We start from the raw sequence: 19,941 nt of genomic DNA on the forward strand, positions 1-19,941 counted from the left end.
TGTGAGCCACAAGCTTCTGATGAGCTGTTGACATGACCTTTAGATGGACAAAATTTGAGCTGCCCATGTTATATTATTATGCAAGAGTTCAAAAAAGCCCCACACCTCTAGGTGATATTGGTTAAAAGTTACAATAATCTTCAGGATATCAATGAGGTACAATACAAATTCACACCATGAAATACTCCCAAGGGCACAAGCCAATAAAAACTTTATTTACACATGTTCTCATTGGCAAGATTCCCCACACACGCAAGGAGTCCCAGACATTTATAAGTGGCCTTTGCCATCCAAACGAAGTAACCAGTAAACTGTCCAGAAAACAGAATTAAATGCTCACACAAGTTTGGCATTTTCCTGGGCAAGTTTCCTTTCTCTTAGCTCTGCTCAGACCAGAGAACCAGAGCTGTCCTCTTCGCACATCTGCTTGGCTTTGGCCCATTTAGGGACGATACCTCCTTTTTCGAACAAAAGGTTTAAAGAATTTCATAACAAAAATGTAGCACAAATATTCACTGTATAGGGCATTTGGTTTGCTTGTTCTTTGTGGGTTTATTGGCAATCTGGCCAAGGCTGTATTGTATGGTTATCAGAATTTGTTTCAGGATTTATTAAAGGAGTATAAATTTGTTGCATGATCTTCCCATACCCAGTCCCTTCCCTCCGTCAGCAGGGTGTGCAGCGGGGAAGGAAATCCCATCTCTGAGGCTCCTGTCTTGGAAAAATTCTACTGATCTGAGTTGCATTAATATTTTGGGCAGCCAAGTAAATTTATCATTAACTTTTACAGCATCATCTTGGCAAGGATAGATTTTGTGCATGGGCTGAAATTTTTTCCATAACAGTGGGCCACCAGCAAGGACACTAGTAACAACTTCACTTGCTGCTGGATCACAGTCTACATGCACCATTTAGTGAAGGACAACTGCAGGACTGTTTTGGTTTGGGGTTCATTTACTATATACAATCTATCCTAGTTTGCTGTGAGTTTTCCACCTTGATGAGCTTTTAGTTTAAAGTTCTGGTGAAGTCTGAAGTCTTCCTTTGCTCCAGGATTTCTTGGCAACTTCGGTACACTTCAACCAGACAGTCTAGACGTGGCTTGGAGCTCTAGAGGTCAAGAAAAAACAGTCAGGCTCTGGGCTGGTTGCTGAACAGTTAAGAGTTTTAATCTTCATCCTCAGTAACATTTGTCAGATGGAGGAAGGAGTGGGAAGGCAGCTTACACAAAGCAAGCTACCATTGGCATGGATACAGAAGGAACTCAAAAGCAAGGCATCTGCAGTAGATTATTGTCCTGAAGCGAGATGACGACTCTAGAGAGTGAACTCCTCTCCTATCCATACAACTCGAGGTGATCCACCAGGCTGCAAGGAAGGGTTAAGGCAGATTGGAGGGGAAATATTCTATGAACATAGCCTGTGTTGTATCTGTCCTGTGGTTAGAGGACTTCAGTCCTCAAGGCTGTAAATTCAGTACCTTTAAGGAACAGGACATTCACTTTGTTCTTTAAGTTAATGCAATGTTATGGTTGAGGTTTTAAATACTCAGAGGTTAGAATATTCAAGTTGGTGGGTCACACAGAAACTGTAACTTGTATCCTTTGTACATGTATCATTCTGTATTACTAAATCTGAGCTTTAATTTAATGCCTCAATATACACGTGCAACAGGACAGAGTTACAATTATCACAGGAACCACAACTTTGAACTTCCCAATCTCACCAATCATATGTCAGTAACAATGTTCCATTTTAAAATTCCTTGACTTTTTAGTAATAATATAATAGCAACATTTTTTCAGAAGTTCTCAAAGTGCTTTGTAAACTAATTAAGTCTCACAATACTTTTTCAAAGTAAACATGTATCTTTTTTATTGATGAATAAACTGATTTTATTCAGAGAACTTGTCCAGGTTTACACAAAGGGCCAAACTGAACATTGGTATGAGGAGGGGTGATTGCTAAATTCAATGGCTTAATTTGGCCCAGTAAATCAGTGCCAGATGCAGAGAAAAGAAAAAATGTGACTGCACATTCTAATACATACATGTGTTACAAGTGAAACAGATATCTATCGTGAGAAGGTGGGGAACAAATGATGTGCCATGAGACAGGGAGCAATTGTCCACTATCAGCACTTGGAGTATTTACAGAGAAACCAGAAAGACCTGGTTGACAGGAGACAGACATACCTCCATAATAAAGAAGGGCACTACTGCAACTGGCTCCCTCCTATACTAATCAAGTGTGGCTTTTAGGTTCCTGGGAAGTTACTAATGAACCTTTGCTAAGCCTCAGTGGTCCTTGGGCTTTAATTATAACTCAGTAAACGGGGGGATGTGGTGAGGTCTCTACAGCTTCTTTTTATTGGCCTTGTACATATATCATACTGAACACTATGATGCTGGTGTATATAGCATGTAATGCCAAAATGCATTCCACCAAGAGTATCATGTTACTGTTACTTTTTGACATTTTGTTAGTCTGTGCTTCCCAGCCTTGACCCCCCTATAATAAGCCATCAATACCATAGATGCAAAACATCCATGTGGTCCAAATATCATTTATAATGAGGAAACAGAATACTCTTACTTACTGGCATTTATACAGCACCTGTCAGCCAAGGACCTCAAAGTACTTTATAAAGATGGTTAAGTGTCATTCTACATTCTGCAGATAGGTAAGACTGAAGCATACAGAGGGTGAGAGGATTTTTCACAAAGCAAATCAGGCTCTGACTGCAGAATAAAACCCAGGTGTCATGATTCTCAGACCTATAACCTAATCATTTCCCCGACACTACCTTACATATATGTTTTCCTCCTCTATTTACCATGAGAAGCAGCTTTCCTCACATTGACCCAATGTACCTGGATCCTGCCCCAGAGGATCTACCTTTAAGAAAGGGGAGTTCAGACTACACAGTCCTTAGCTGCTTCTACTGCTGTCCACAAAAGGAGAGGAAGTGGACTGAAACCACCAATTCATTCCACATAATCACTAAATGGCAGTCAAAGGATAATGATTTTCTGTCACTACTGACCTGGGTCAGATTAAAGCCAACAGAGAGGTGAAAGGTTCTGTATCCCATTCCTAACCTCCTGAGTCATCTAGTCCCCAGGGCTTTATGACTTTTGAGCTCCCAAAACAGCACTGCAGTATGAAGTCCACATAAAAACTATCTTTGTAAATGCTGCCAATGGCAGTTTGAGAGAACAATAGGTCAGGTCAGTGCAGATGTGTTAATGGGCTCCGTCAGATGGTAAATTGTAGTCACTAAAATTGCCTTCTCTAAAGTTGGCATAGCATAGAGAAATAAAGACTCTGTACAGCACAGGCAACAAGAGGTTACTGCTCCTGTTAAAAGAACAGGAGTACTTGTGGCACCTTAGAGACTAACAAATTTATTTAGTCTCTAAGGTGCCACAAGTACTCCTGGTCTTTTTGCGGATACAGACTAACACTGCTGCTACTCTGAAACCTGTGAATGCACCCTCAAGTGAGCATGTCAGATTGTTTTAGGTGAGAATTACTGAGGGGTACTGAATTTCAGACTAAAGCAGCCTCTTTCCTAGCTCCTTGGCAGTGAATGGTTAAAGGAGACTCAAATACAAGTATCAGGGTATACCCTTGAAAGTAGCATTGTTCAGAGTTGGGTGGGTGAGAGAAACCACACCCAAATGCAAGCCTATCCCTTTGTCATTGGCAATGACTAGAGGCAGATGAGATAACAGTCCAATGCCAGGATTCTCGGTGGACCTGTATGGAATTCACTCATTGCAAGTGACAGGGGTTCCAGCAAATCCTTTTTCTGGTGTTGGATCTGCTGAAGAAGCCTAATTCATTAACATTGGTAAGTATCTTTGAGATCTTTGCCTACCATCAGCAATGTGCAGCTGAATCAATGCTGAATGCAATTTAGCTGTAAGTGTGTAGCCATTGACAAATTGTGTTCAGTAGTGATTCAGAAACCATGGCTAAAACCTGACACTCAGCAGTAGGTAATTTTCACAGAGAGAGAAGGCTGTAGAGTCATTACATTATACAAAGTATACAAAAATTTATTACTATATTTGTACTTCAGTAGCGCCTAGGAACATGAAAGGAAAACCCATTGTGTTAGGCACTGTACAGACACACAGTCAAAAGAACTTCCCAGCCCCAAAGAGCTCATAACCTAGGTTACGACAAGTCACAACAAGTGGATCATACAAATAAATGGGCGGAGAAGAGAGGAAAGACAAGGTAATGTTAAGCAGAGGTCTCAGCTCACCACTTCTGTTTCAATATCTTTGATTGTCATTGGGAAAAAAGGGAAAGACCATCCACTTACTTCAGAGTACCCCTTATCAGAACCTTTGACTTGGGTAGCTGAGACTCTACTCAGACACCAAGGGGTCCCTTTGGTGGCAGCACTGCATAGCCTGAGGATGCGACTACACACACAAGCCAGATAAGCAGAGCTTTATGAAACTCAGCAGTCTTGGTTCCTAGGCTGACCTAGCTTTTTCTTGGGTTAAAGATTTGCACATCTTCCCTATTCCTACTCTGAATCTAGAATGGACTACACGAGAGCCAAAAGCGTTTTCCCAACATTAATTTCTACTGCTCCTGTGGCACCTGCTATAAAGTGCTGTAGGAATCAAGCTGGCGGACTCCAAGGCACATCTCAGAGAGAGCAGCTGCAATGGGCTGAGTGAGAGATTATGGAATGAAAAGTGCTGAGAATCCTAGTAATACCAACAAACTACAAATCTGGATCTCTCCACAATCCATTTAATTCTCACCTGAAACAGTGGCACCACCTCAGACACCCCATGAGGTTCCCGAGGATCTTGGAGAAGGATGCACAGGTAATAAATAACTTTTTGCTAAAAAACAAAAGCAAAAACCAATAAAGCATGAGCTGACATCGGGCCCAACACTCACAAGAATAGCACAGGAGGGAATGATTACAACCACTGACCCAAATTCACTCTGAAGAAAATCCACTACCATCAACTTCATTATATCAGGGATGAACCTGGCCTTTTGTTTTAAATGTCCTCTTTCCAGCAGGTTTCAGAGAGGAAAAAGATGGTGCATTGGGGAGAGAAATAAGGAATAAAGAACATGTTGGTGAAACTAAGGACACCACACCAGTCCAAGAACGTCAAGCCTTGATGACAAAATCTGGCCATTCCATTGCCCAGTTAAAACATCTGTCCCTAGCCACAAGCACATGGGAAAAATGCAGTATTGATTATGCTGTACAAGAAGAAAGGCTGTATGAGATGATTACCATATAGATGGCCTCATTGATGACTACGTCCTTCACTTGGCTCATTTCAATGAAAGTTGTATTCTCTTTGCCCGAAGCATAGGATGAGGTCATCTGGATGCCAAGTGAGCCAATGACTAACAGGGACTCCTGGTCAATTTTCACAAAGTGCAGGTACACAATCAAGCCAATCAGTGTGATAAATATAGCAGCTGAGAGCACCATGCTGTTCTGTAAAGAAAACCAAGCAGGTATTTAGGCTCCCATCGTGCAATTAACTGCATGTGAGCATAGGCATAGGGCTATGTACAGTAAATTGTAGGTTCATCCATGAAAGTCTGACAGATGCCATCTTGCTTGACACACTGGGACTAACCTCTAGATCAGGAAGCATGAGTCTCTAGACCTTGAACTTAATTAAGTGCCAAGCTCTGTGGCTGAGCGCTGTAACAGACTGATATCCTCAGTGGATCAGGCCTGCAGGGGGACCTATAACTGACCAGTGGGTTCTACTAACTCTGCCCCAAAACACCAAGTGACATCATACAAGACAGCCTGTCATATAAATGCAGATTATGATGCAATTGCATTTACAAAGGTAGACAGGTATATTACCCCTTTTTTATAGATGGTGAATCAGAGGCCCAGAATGATTAGAGAGTAAGGATAGTCTTGTTCTTCAAGCATCGCATTGGGAATCAGAAGATCTGAGTTCACATTCTAGTTCTGCCACCAATTTAACATGTGACTTTGATTAATCTTAATTTCTCTGCCTTAGTACCCTGATCTGTACAATGGTAGTAATACTTGTCCCTTTCTTTGATGCTTTGGCTTGCAAATTTAGACTGCAAGCTTTCTGGAAATGGAACTGTGTCTTGCTAGGTGTCTGTATGGTGTCATGATCTTGGGACCTTTTGGTATTACTACAAGATAAATAATAAGTGCTAAATCACCGATTAGACTAAACTCAAGCAGCAAGTCATTTAAAGAGCTGGGAATAGAATCCAGGTGTCCTGACTCACAATCTAGTGCCCTATCCCCAGGACCAATTTTAGAGAGAACATTGCTGGGCATAGGAAATATTAATTCTATCTCTAACGGACCAAAACTCCGTTGTTCTAACTCATTTCATGCCACTTCCCAAACTGAATAATCCTTAGTGGCTGTCTTGAAGGAGGAATGATGCTGGACTGCTCACTAGCACTGTTACAGGAGCAAGGGGTCTTGCACTGCACTAAGAGGGTGGTGAGACTGAGGTTCAGCTTCTTCAGGTAATGGAAGAATTTCAACCAGTGGTGTACAGCTTGGATCAGTGTTCTTCACAGCTTGTATAATCAAGTAGGAAGGCGCTGAGGGCAATTGCTGACCGAGATGAATGCCTTCTTACAGGAATTTAAGCACCCTCGTGTCCCGCCCCGTCACAAAGTGGCGGGACCTCCTGCCACCTCTGGAGGGTGAGGAGCCCCGGTGGGCCAGCCTATACTCTACCCTGGTCCCAAGGCCCGTCAGGGATATCAGTTGGCGGCTCCTTCATGGGGCCGTGAGCATGGGCGTGTATTTGGCGCGGTTTACCCGTCCCAGACACCTGCCCCTTCTGCGGCACGAGGGAGACCATGGCGCACGTTTACTTAGAGTGCGCCAGGTTGCAGCCCCTATACCGGTTCCTCACCAATGTACTGTTGCATTTCTGGCTGCACTTTTCCCCTCACCTCCTTCTCTATGCACTCCCTAGCCGTGGCCCCACAAAGTCGCGGGACCTCCTGGTCAACCTCCTCCTCGCCCTGGCTAAAATGGCCATCAACGCAACCAGGGAGAGAAGGTTGGCCAATGGAGACTCCTGTGACTGTGGGGCTTGTTTCCAATCCTCTGTCCGTTCACGAATCCGGGCAGAGTTCCTCTGGGCGGTGTCCACTGGCTCCCTTGACGCCTTCGAGGAGCAGTGGGCACTGTCCGGGGTTCTCTGCTCGGTGTCCCCATCAGGCTCCCTCCTTTTGACCCTTTGACCGCACTCCTGTCCCTGTTCTTTTATTAGTTGTCCCCCGAAATCAGTTGGGTTTTTGAGGTCCAGTAGATCCTCCCCTTAGGCTGGGGGAGGATCCTTTAGCATTGGGTGGGTTTCCGCCCACCCAGTTCCCAGAAACCCAATAGGTACAGGAATTTAGGATAGAATTCCCGCCCGCTAACAAGTGGCAGTTTATTGAGCAAGGATTTAACAATCTTCTGACATTGACAACCTTGCCAATTACCACCCTGGTCTCTTATCTTTGCTTTCTGGGAAAGGTCACTGAGAAGGTCACAGTGTGGCAATGCTAGTGTTAACTGTAGTCTTCAGACTTTCTTGATCCTTTTCAGTCCATCTTTTGGCCTCAGTATACACTATAGAGATTGCACTGGTCTCATTGGTTGTTCACAATCTCCTAGTAATGCTAAAGGTCAGATATTTATGCCCATTCTTTTAGATCTGTCAACAGTCTTTAAAATCTTTGCCCACAAGGTCTTGTTGACACATGACCACGAGTACGTAGATGGTATTGCTAGTGGAGTGCCCCTCTTTCCTGTCAGAAAAATTTGAGAGAATTATTTTCAGTGATCACTTGCCTGCCCCCAAGAAATCTCTCCTGTTCAGTGCATATGATTTGGCGCCCATGAATATGCTAGACACTGCTCCATATACATAAAAACATACGATCCCTGCCCTGAAGGAGCTTATAAACTAACTGAGACTTCTGGGAAGATAATGAGATCAGAATGTGGCTGTCATGCAACTCTGACTCATTTTCATCAAATGAAGATGACAGAGCATCTTTGCTTTCCCAGAGCCTGACTGAGCCCAAGACTTGAGATGTGAACTGACAGAAGTTCAGCTCAAGCAGAATTGCACTAATGCTAGACATGGGGCTATCCCTAAAGATCACTTAACAGCAACATCAGTCCGTCTTACTGAATGTAATATATTACATCCATTTGCTAGGAACTGGCTTTCTATTCACTTCTAGAAGTTTACTTTGCCCTGTATTATCAGAGTCTCAGCTACCTGGTGCATCATCTCGCTCTCCATAAGCCATCATAGCAGCTGAAGTCAGATGGAGTGAGTGCTCATGCTCACTAGGACCTAGATTTCTACATCTGGGGGCTAGATGTACTCAGACCAGAGCCCTTAATTAGTTCCCCCTATAAATTCAGCAGAACCCAAGTATGTTGACCTTTAGGACACATTTTTCACAGGATCATAGAGTTTAAGGCCAGAAGAGACTATTAGATCATATAGTCTGACCTCCTGTATATCACAGACCATAGAGTTTCACGCACTTACCCCTATACTAGGGCTGTCAAGTGATTAAAAAAATTAATCGCAATTAATCACACTGTTAAACAATAATAGAATACCATTTATTTAGATATTTTTGATGTTTTCTACATTTTCAAATATATTGATTTCAATTACAACACAGAATACAAAGTGTACCGTGCTCACTTTATATTTTTTATTACAAGTGTTTGCACTGTAAAAGACAAAATAAATATTTTTCAATTCACCTAATACAAGTACTATAATGCAATCTCTTTATCATGAAAGTTGAACTTACAAATGTAGAATTATGTACAAAAATACTGCATTCAAAAATAAAACAATATAAAATTGTAGAGCTTGCAAGTCCACTCAGTCCTATTTCTTGTTCAGCCAATCATTCAGACAAACAAGTTTGTTTACATTTGCAGGAGATAATGCTGCCCTCTTCTTATTTACAATGTCACCTGAAAGTGAGAACAAGTGTTCTCATGGCACAGTTGTAGCCAGGGTCGCAAGATATTTACATGATTACAGATGTGCATGCTTCAACCACTATTCCAGGGGACATGTGTCCATGTTGATGCTGGGTTCTGCTCGAAAACCATCCAAAGCAGTGTGGATCGACACATGTTCATTTTCATTATCTGAGTCAGATGCCACCAGCAGAAGGTTGGTGGTTCGGGTTCTGTAGTTTCCGCATCAGAGTGTTGCTCTTTTAAGACTTCTGAAAGCATGTGCCACACCTCGTCCATCTCAGATTTTGGAAGGCATTTCAGATTCTTAAATCTTGGGTTGAGTGCTGTAGCTATCTTTAGAAATCTCACATTGGTACCTTCTTTGCATTTTGTCAAATCTGCAGTGAAAGTGTTCTTAAAATGAAAAACATGTTCTTGGTCATCATCCGAGACTGCTATAACATGAAATATATGGCAGAATGTGGGTAAAACAGAGCAGGGAACATTGAACTCTTTGGGGGAGAATTGTGTCACAAATCTAGTAACGCATTTTTTTTTAACGAGCGTCATCAGCATGGAAGCATATCCTCTGGAATGGTGACTGAAGTATGAAGGGGCAAACAAATGTTTAGCATATCTGCACGTAAATACCTTGCAATGCTGGCTACAAAAGTACCATGCAAATGCCTGTTCTCACTTTGTGGTGACATTGTAAATAAGAAGAGGGCAGCATTATCTCCTGTAAATGTAAACAAACTTGTATGTCTTAGCGATTGGCTGAACAAGAAGCAGGACTGAGTGGACTTGCAGCCTCTGAAGTTTTACATTGTTTTGTTTTTGAGTGCAGTTATGGAACAAAAACAAATATCTACATTTTAAAGTTGCACTTTCAGGACAAAGAGATTGTATTACAGTACTTGTATGAGGTGAATTGAAAAATACTATTTCTTCTGTTTATCATTTTTACAGTGCAAATATTTGTAATCAAAATATACACTTTGATTTCAATTACAACACAGACTACAAGATATATATGAAAATGTAGAAAAACATCCAAAATATTTAATAAATTTCAATTGGTAGTCTCTTAACAGTGCCATTAAAACCAGGATTAATCATGATTAATTTTTTAATTGTGATTAATTTTTTCAAGTTAATCGCATGAGTTAACCGCAATTAATTGACAGCCCTACCCTATACTGAATCTAACAACTTCAGTTTGACTAAAGCATAGCTTTCAGAAAGGCATCCAGAAAGTCTTGATTCAAAGACATCAAGATATAGAGCTATCCCAGCTCATTTCTTCCAACTCACCCTCAATGTTAAATTTGTGCTTTATTTCTAACTTGAATGTGTCTGGCTTTAACTTTCAGCCACTGGTTCCTGTTATGTAGGGGTAGGCAACCTATGGCACGGGCCGAAGGCGGCACGCGAGCTGATTTTCAGTGGCACTCACACTGCCTGGGTCCTGGCCACTGGTCTGGGGGGCTCTGCATTTTATTTAATTGTAAATGAAACTTCTTAAACATTTTAAAAACCTTATTTACTTTACATACAACAATAGTTTAGTTATATATTATGTACTTATAGAAAGAGACCTTCTAAGAACGTTCAAATGTAGCACGCGAAAGCTTAAATTAGAGTGAATGAATGAAGACTCGGCACAGCACTTCTGAAAGGTTGCCGACCCCTGCTGTTATGCCTTTCTCGGCTAAATGAACATGGCATTTGCGCCGGTTTAAGGCGCTGGCCGCTGCCTGGTGTCTGTGTGCGAGAGTGGTGGGGACAGAGGGATTCCCTGGGTAGCCGGGCTGGGACAAAAGAAAGGGCCCTTCTTTTAAACAACGTCACAAACCGGTTTCCAGCTTTCCGTGCCCGCCTGGAGCCTGGAGCAGCAGGAGCCTTTGCTAAGTGAGCGGCGGGGCCACGGGGGACCCCGATGGGGCGAGGGGGACGCGGGCTGACACCGGGGCTCCCCTGACGGCGGATTTCGGAGGGGGCGGGGGGACCGCACGACGGCCAGGGCAGAGGAGGCAGAGCCCAGGGGGCGCGGTCAGGTCGGGGCGGGCCCGGGAGCCGCTCGGTACCTGGCTGAGCACGAAGAGCCCATAAGCCGCCAGCCAGACGGAGCAGGTAGCGGCGCTCAGCGAGCGCAGCTGCAGCCGGGGGCAGCGCACCGAGAACTCCCGGCAGGAGGCGCTGTACTGGCGGCGCTGCAGCGCGATGCGGCCCCCGGACACTGCCCGGTACATCCCCGCCTCCATCTTGCCCCACGGAGCCGGCCTCCCGCCGCTCTAGCCACCGCCTGCCGTCAGCTCCATGGTCCCGCGCGCTCACTTCCGCCGCTGCCCTTTGACCCGACTCGGTCTCCTGCCTCCCCTGAGCCGCCCGCCCTCTCCAGCCTCCGCCGGAGCCGCGGCGCGAGGCGGCCGGGGCCGGGCCCTCCCCTCCCTGCCGGAGCGCGGTGATCCCTGTTTGAGGGATGGGGGAGCTGAGGCCTGGGGCCGCACAGCTGAAGAAGCGGCCCCTGAGTGACAGACTGTTGCCCTCCGCCCCATCGGCTCGTACAGCGGGCGGGGGACTTCAGTCTCCACGCGCCCCCTGGGCTGTGCCGCGCAGCACTGCTGGCCCCAGTCAGAGGTGTGGCTGTGGCTCCTGGCGAAGAGCCGTAGTTTGTGAAAGGTAAAGGCCCAGGTTGGCCATGGCTGCTGATTGTAGGGGCCTCCCATCTTGGGTGCTAGATTCGAGCTCCATTGAACCTGATTTTTCAGGAGTCCTGAGCACTCCCCATCCAGATAAAGGCGTGGGGAGATCCAGATGCTCAGCACCTCTGACAATCAGGCCCAAGGTGTCTCAATTCATGTAACTGAAATGAATGGCCACTTTTTTATTCTACTTAGTGCTTGAACCCTAATAAGGTAAAACATTCAGGCAGAACCCCGTTGACTTTAGTGGGGCTTTGTGCTGTTATAAATTTCTCTAGTCCCACTCTTAGCAGGGTGATTACCTGGTCTTGCCAGGTGTATCCTATAAGAAGGACACCCGCTAGCAGCCCTAGAAAATCAAGCTAAGACAAATAGGACAAACCCACCTAAGATAAGAGTCTGAAAGAGACTCCCAAATATTTTCCTGGCTACTAAACCGTAATGACTCTCATAAATTGTCAACAGGTATGGTTAGATATTTTTTCTGAATATTTATTTTACAATCCAGCAATATGTTAGAAATTCAAACTGTTCCACTCTGTGAGCATCATATTTATCTACAGTGAATTGTATCTAATTGTCTAACTCAGTTAGGTGCTTCTGAACTTCCTCCATCTTCCATAGTCTTTGATTAATCTAAATAATCTTGTTGTGCAAATTTTGCCAGGTCACTGTTCACCTTCTTCTTCAGGTCTTTAATAAATAAGTTAAAGCTGCTCTTAGATCATTCCAATATCCTCCTATTTGCTTCCTTCCGTGATTAAAAACCGATGACTTACTCCTGTTTGTTTTCTATTAATTTCTAGTACACAAAAGAACTTCTCTCACACCCTGTATCTAGTTTCCTTAACCACATCTTCTTATGAGGAACCTGATTAAAGCTTTTTGAAAGTCTAAACCAATAATATCAACTGTTTTTTCTTTGTCAACCTCAAAGACTTCTCCTAAATTGAGAGATGTGATTCTCAGAGCGCACATTAATTGAGTCTTGTATTGTGTTTCTCTACTAGGACAAGTGCTCTTCTTAATATTGCTTCAGACAACTTGCTGAGTGCTGAAGTAAAGATACTGGCCTTTAAATGTCAAACTTAATCCTAATGCTTTTAAAAAAATAGAACTAATATTGCCCACCTTCCAGTTCTCAAGTATATCAGCTAACTTTCATTGTAAATTACATTGTTTTGTTAACAGCTCACCCACTTAATTCTTAAATCCTTCAGAACTTTTGGGTGAATACTCTGTGGGCCTGATGACTTGCTGCTGTCACCATATCTCACAAGGAGTAGACAAGAGAGGGAACTGAAGAACCCATGCCTAGGAATGCCTGCTGCAGAGGTACTTATGAAATTAAAAGAATTAAAGTTAGCTTAAGTTTGGTTTATAATTTGTGGCTAGTACAGAAAAGGCCCCAGTCAGCAAGTAAAAGAAGGCAATGAGAATAATAAGTATTATTATTTATAGTGTGGGAAATATATGTGGTTCAAAAAGTAACTGATAAAGCAAAAAGACAAAGGAAAAAAACAGGTACAAACCATCCTATTATTCAGCTGTAGGGTGACCAGATGTCCCAATTTTATAGGGATAGTCCCAATATTTGGAGCTTTTTCTTACATAGGCATCTCCCTCCCCTTTCCCGATTTTTCACACTTGCAATCTGGTCATCCTATTCAGCTGGTAATAAGGAGAGAGGAGGCAAAAAGAAGGCCTTGGAGGAAAGAAAGTAGCAAGGATAAACTGCTTTAAACTGAGTTTTTGCTAAAACTAGCAAGTTAGCTGAAGTGTATAAAGAGAGCCATGAAGCTGCCGGTTATTTTTCAGATCCTACCTGATCATGCTGGAGCATGCCAAGATGAGAGAGTTTTCCTTAGGTCAGGCCTGTTTGTAAGTACACTGATTGCATGCTTATGAATACTTTGTTACTGTATTGGGTGTAGTGACTCTTATTTTTAGGGTTCTAGGCATGTTTACAGCAATTGTATAAAATATCATTTGGCCTTTGGATTTAAGAAAGGAATTGTTGATTAAATTTGTGTCTGGTGGTCTCCAATAATTCCAGTTCTATGAGATAGGTATATCTCCATATATTATAAAGTTGACATACACACACTCTTTGGGCAGCAGCTAACATCTCTGGGCAGTCTTAACTTTGTTGGCACCGAGACACCCAAAGTGTTAACTATTACAAAGTTTAATGTTTTTTTAAATTAAGTTATAAATGTTAAATATAAACCAGTAAATGAAAATAGGGAATAAAAGGGCACAGGCAGAACTAGGATAGTGGATAGAGACCCTGCATCCCTTTTTCAGTAGTGAAGCAACAGCTGAGAGAGCTGCAGAAGAAAAATAAAATATTAATATATATTACATGTTTGTATATATAATTGGTATGGCTAATATGGGATAGCAAATAAAAAGTGAAAGTTAAATTATGAAAGGAGTGAGCATTCCTATGGAACATGCAGTGTATGGAGTAAAAGGGGTAAAAGAAATGTAAACAGGACATACTACTTAATTAAAATCCTACCATGGCTCAAAAGAGGCTTTTTCAGATGGCTGTGTGCTTTGGAAGCAGAAACCAACTCAGCACCAAGAAAGATCAGTGAATATAAGAAATGGTGATTAACCATTAAAAATTGTATCCAAAAGTTCTGATTAACTGTGGTGTAAAGTAAAGGTTATTAGGGAGTGAAAATCTATATCAGGATGTTTTGTAAATAGAAAAAGAATAATTGTATTTAAACTAAAACAAGTGTATACAAGATTGAAGTGCCTTAGTGGATTGTAAATGAATGCAACTGATGGTTTAGGGTTGGTTAAACCTATTAAGAAAATGTTGTGCAACGTGTAGATGATATTCTGGGGCAGACAGGGAATGCCATTAAAAGGTACTAGAAGTCCTGTGTGAGGTTTTAATGAAAGCCGGACTAAAGCTAAACCCAAAAAAGGCTCAGCTCATGAAGCAGGAGATTTCCTTCTTGGGACTAACCCTACAACCAGGCCAGTGTGCTCCAGACAAAAGCTTAATGTGATTTTTAGAGCTGCCCTTCCCTATTTCAGAAACAGCACTAGATCACTGCTGGGTATGACAGGCTTTTGTGGGGGATTTCATCCCTGATTACACCGTAATCCTTGCACCCCTCTACTACCTCTCCCAGAAGAAGATAGAGTGGGAATGGATCCCCCCCAGCATACCCTGCCAGGGTATAAGTTAAAAGAGGCTTTTAGCAGAAGCTCCAGTTCTTAGCACCTCAGTTTATATAAAACCTTTTGGATTTTTTTGTAGAAACTAGGGAAACAGCCATTTCAGCTATTAACTCACAACAGAGAAAAACTTATTGCTTATGCTTCCTGGGTATTAAATGGAGTTGAAAAGCAGTATACCTGTATGAAAAATACTTACTGGGTGTTTAGTGGGCTCTGACACGTTTTAGATATCAGGTGGGGCTGGGACACACAAAACTATGTGGCTCATACTCTTTAAAAGTATATTTTTGTCTGGTAAAATAAAAAATGGTACAGTGTCTAGTTCTAGAATGACATGGTCCTTGCTGCTGGAAGAGCACCATCTTGAAGTCTGTCCTCTCAAAAACCCAGTCACCCTTACCAGCAGGACTGTTAATTGTACTCCATATGAGTGTCCTGGAGAAATTTTCTCTAAAAAGGGGCCCTTAACCCTTTTATCCCATGAGCAGTACATAAGTTAAATTCTGAAGGGCGGTAGCCTGAGGGACTAGCAATATATGTTGATGAGTCATCCTGTCGCTTGGACCCTAGTCACAGGATTCGCTGTTTGCGCTCCCCCGATTCAGGCTGAACCTGTGCAGCACACATGTAGTACACACTCAGCCAAGTGTACTGAATTGTCTGTTGTGTCGCAGGCATTATCACTCTGTAATAAAGGACAAGTACTGGTTGGTGTGATATGTTCACACTCAGTGGGTCTGTGATGCTTTGACAACATACCTTCCTGGGTGGAGTATGAATTCATTTTGTAGTGCCGATCACAAGCCTTTACGCTTCTCAAGCCCTTTTGTCCTGTGTATAGGAATTAGTAGATAAATTGGGTAACTCGGTGATATATGTGATTCAGGTAAAAGCTCATTCCAGACATAGGAAGTAAGCAAGAAAAATAAATGTGGATGAAGCTGCTGCTGCTGCTATGGAGGCTGTGGTGTGGGTCCCACCCCGTTTAGCCAATCCTTGCTGTTACCACCCATGCACAAACAGAAAGCACTGATTTAGGGTACGTCTACACTGGCAGAGTTACAGCGCCGCTCAGAGAGCACTGAAGTGAAACCGCTGTTGTGTGCTCACACTGTCAGCTGCCTGCGCAATAACGTGTTCACACTTAAGGCACTTGCAGCAGTATTCGGAGCAGTGCACTCTGGGCAGCTATCCCACAGAGCATCTCTTCCTATTCTGCTGCTAAGAGTTGTGGGAAGGCGGAGGGGGTCACGGGGCATCCTGGGTCCTGACCCAATGCCCCAGGATGCATTGCTTCACATCCCAGCAATCCCTGTGCTTCTGTCTGCATTTGGCACCATCTTTCAACGGTTTGTGTACTGTGCGCTCTGCCTCTTCGGTCTGCGGGAATGCATCCCACGCTTTTGACCAATATGCTGCTCGCTCTGACTAACACGTCATAAGTGGCAGTGAAGTTATTCTTTAAACTACAAAGGCAAGAGGAGTGCAACATTGATCTCGCCACATGTAGTAGCTACGACATGAGATTGCTTGTGGCATTCACGGCAGTGCTGACCACAGTGGAACCCTGCTTTTGGGCTCAGGAAACAAGCACTGAGTGGTGGTGTGACATTATCTGATTAAAATATGACCATATAGATCATTGTTGCAACCACTTTTGTATATTTGCAGCAAATCTTGTACAAAGGTTGTCAAGTGAGGTGTCTATGAAAAGGTTATGATTTGCTGGTTATGATTATGCTATCTGTATGCATGTGTCATTTTTGTATGTTGTTGAGTTATAAGTTGAGTTATGAAGTTGTAAGTATTGGCTCTATACTTGGATTTCAAATGTTTGCTCCTGGGGTAACGCCCATGAAGTAATTAGCCAGCACACCTTGGAGGGACTATTCAAATTGAGTGACCCATCAAAAGAACATTTAACTAACAATGGACCATGGGAGACGCCCATCTACACTTAATGAAATTTCCTGCTGTGACTAGGCAAAATGCATGGACATGTGACTTGCCCATGTGACTCCAAACTCTATCTTGTTGCTGTGATTTTCCACAGCAAGAACAATGGGCTGCCCTCCACATAGCAAAAGCTATAAAAGGCCCTGGAAACACCTGCATTTGGTCTTCGATCCTGCTTCTTACCTCTGGAGGAACCTTGCTATAAACTGAAGCTCTGAACAATGGACTGAATGACCCATTCAAGTTGTGGATGTACTCCAGAGACTTGACTTTTAAGCCAGCAGTTTATTCCATCACTGCTACAAGCCTGAGCCAAGAACTTTGCCATTACTTTATGTCATGGATTCCTTTAACCAATATTAACTTTCACTTTTTTTTCTTTTTATAAATAAACCTTTAGATTTTAGTTAATAAGAATTGGCTGTAGCGTGTATTTGGGTAAGATCTGGAACATTCATTAACCTGGGAGGTAATGTGTCCAATCTTTTGGGATTGGTAGAACCTTTTCTTTTATATGATGAAATGTTTTACAGAAATTTTCATCATATTTGACATAGGTATCTGGATGGAAGCCTGAGGCTGGTTCACTTTAAGGAAACTGTGTTTGGACTTCTGAGTAACCAGTCAGGTAACAAAGAAGCTGTTTTATGCTGGCTTGGTAAATCTATGTATTGGAATATCCCCCAGCTTTTTGGGGTTTGGCTGCCCCATTCTTTTCAGTTCACCCTAATAGAGTGACCACAGCTGGCTCCCCATTAGGATCCTGGTCACAGGTGGGATCATGCACGTATGTGATGATGAGCAGTGGCTGCAGAACTTTTGGATGAGGAAAGCCACATTCATGGGACTGTGTGATGAGCTTGCCCCAGCCCTGCAGCGCAAGGACATGAGAATGAGATCTGCCTTGTCATTGGAGAAGCGCGTGGTGATTGCACTGTGGAAGCTGGCTACTCCAGACTGCTACTGATCGTCACTAACCAGTTTGGAGTGGGAAAGACAACTGTTGGACTCATGTTGATGGAAGTGTGCAGGGCCATTAATTGCATCCCGCTCTGAAAGACTGTAACTCTGGGCAACATGCGTGACATTGTAGATGGCTTTGCACAAATGGGTTTCCCTAACTGTGGAGAGGTGATAGATGGCACGCATATTCCAATTCTGGTACCAGACCACCTAGCCACCAAGTACATGAATCGAAAGGGGTATTTCTCAATGGTTCTCCAGGCACTTGTGGATCACTGTGAGCATTTCACAGACGTTAATGCAGGATGGTCTGGAAAGGTGCATGACGCACCCATCTTTCGGAACACTGGCCCGTTCAGAAAGCTACAAGCAGAGACTTTCTTCCCAGACCAGAAGATCACTGTAGGGGAAGTTGAAATGCCCATTGTGATCCTGGGAGACCCTGCCAACCCCTTAATGCCGTGGCTTATGAAGCCATGCATGGGGCATCTTGACAGTAGCAAGGAGCAGTTCAACAAGCTGAGCAAGTGCACAATGGCTGTTGAGTGTGCTTTTGGCCATTTAAAGGCCCGCTGGTGGTGCCTATATGGGAGGCTAGACCAGGCCGATGACAATATTCCTATGCTTATAGCCACGTGCTGTCACTCCATAATATTTGTGAAGGGAAGGGTGAAAGCTTCACTCAGGGCTGGACTGCTGAGGCTCAGTGCCTGGAGGCTGAATTTGAACAGCCAGAGACCAGGGCTATTAGAGGGTTGCAGAGCGGAGCCATAAGGATCAGGGATGCCTTGAGGCAGCAATTTGAAGCTGAAAGCCACTAATGTTTGTTGCTATGCTCAGGAGTCCAGTGCCTGTAATGCTAGGAGGTGATTGTGATTGGTGCAGACAATGTACTATGAAGATGTAAGAAAATTGCCTGTTGCAGGGCTCTGTTTGCTTTCAGTTAATGGAATAAAGATTGCTTTCAAACCAAAACAATTATTTTATTAAAAAACAACAACCAGAGGAGAGACAAACAAAAAATCACATCAGCACTGGGGGGGATGGGGGAAGGGATGAGGTGGGGTCCCAAGACGATTAAAGATTTGTGTTTGTCCAGGTATCCTATCCAACCTTGTCCTTTGGAGTACTGTGCAGCGGGTACTGTACTTCAGCAGGGCTAAACTGCAGAGGGACGGATGTTGAGTGCAATGGGTACTGGGAGTCTGCATTGCTGCTCTGTGATGGGGAAGGAGTGGAATGCAGCGGCTAAAGACTGGAGCCAGGAGGTTGATAAGAATGTGTTGGCTGTGTTTGGGGGGCGCGCATGGAAAAGAGTTTTGCGACAGCAGCTACAGGGAAGGGCGGGCGCGGAGCTGCTCGGTTTGCAGTGCTAGTAGTGCCTGGAGCGTGTCCACTTGGCGCTCCATAACATTTAAAAGCTGCTCTATGGCTTCGTTCTAGTGCGCTGCGTTCTCCTTTCGGTCCCTCTTCTCGCTGTCCCACCATTCCTTCAATTCTTGTTTTTCGGCTGCGGAGTGCATCATGATCTCACGCATAGTCCTCTTTAGTTCTTCGTGGCTGCTTTCTAATTCTGCACAGCCAGTGATAACAAAGAGGGAGGCTGGGCTCCCAAGGTCAAATCTCTGAAGCCAAAATGCAACATTTTACAAAAGCAGTATTGTTTGCAACACTCAGACCACTGACTTAAAACACAGCCACTATTCACATATCCATCACTAACTGGCTGACCCCAGGCAAGCACAAATGAGCCACAAGACCTCCAAAATGGTGAGTAACTGCAGGGGAAATCAGTGTTCCAGGGCCATACTGTACACTGAGCACATGGCTCTTGGGGAAAGCCAGCACTACAGGGGGGCCTTATAATCATTCCTGTCCCCACATTTTCCACAGGCTCTGTTCATTATGGATGATATCACACTGCTGAAGTGAAGGTCTTCTCCATGACTGCAGCTTCCAGCCCGGCCCTTATGCAGCTCACCTGTGTGCAGCAATGGTTCCACCCCCTCCTCACAGTGATGACAGAGTGGTGTGGGAAAGTTACCGTTAATGGGGCAAGAAACAAAGCAGCTCTGCCAAAGAACCTGCGGCAGCGGATTGCCCA

The 19,941-nt window shown here is 43.7% G+C and overlaps 2 protein-coding genes across 3 annotated transcripts in view; one reads left to right on the plus strand and one right to left on the minus strand.

The window, feature by feature from the left end:
- Nucleotides 1-194: 194 nt before the first annotated feature.
- On the minus strand, nucleotides 195-11,340 carry PIGH (phosphatidylinositol glycan anchor biosynthesis class H). Its single transcript, XM_045014212.1, is given in 5 exon segments — nucleotides 195-1,034; nucleotides 1,036-1,110; nucleotides 4,790-4,873; nucleotides 5,284-5,493; nucleotides 11,097-11,340. Coding segments are annotated over 5 exon segments (567 nt in total). The 5' UTR covers nucleotides 11,274-11,340; the 3' UTR covers nucleotides 195-1,013.
- A 135-nt stretch (nucleotides 11,341-11,475) lies between these two features.
- Nucleotides 11,476-19,941, plus strand: part of ARG2 (arginase 2) — a 37,467-nt gene continuing 29,001 nt past the window's right edge. Inside the window, exons 1-3 of one of the 2 annotated variants that reach the window (XM_045014207.1) lie at nucleotides 11,476-11,691; nucleotides 12,935-13,049; nucleotides 13,533-13,595. In XM_045014207.1, coding sequence (XP_044870142.1) covers nucleotides 13,035-13,049; nucleotides 13,533-13,595 — 78 coding nt within the window. In that variant the 5' untranslated portion in view covers nucleotides 11,476-11,691; nucleotides 12,935-13,034. The remainder of the gene's footprint in view (nucleotides 11,692-12,934; nucleotides 13,050-13,532; nucleotides 13,596-19,941) is intronic. The other variant, XM_045014209.1, reaches the window with a different exon arrangement.

The sequence above is a fragment of the Mauremys mutica genome, chromosome 4 (assembly GCF_020497125.1).
Source record: "Mauremys mutica isolate MM-2020 ecotype Southern chromosome 4, ASM2049712v1, whole genome shotgun sequence".
Lineage (NCBI taxonomy): Eukaryota > Metazoa > Chordata > Testudines > Geoemydidae > Mauremys > Mauremys mutica.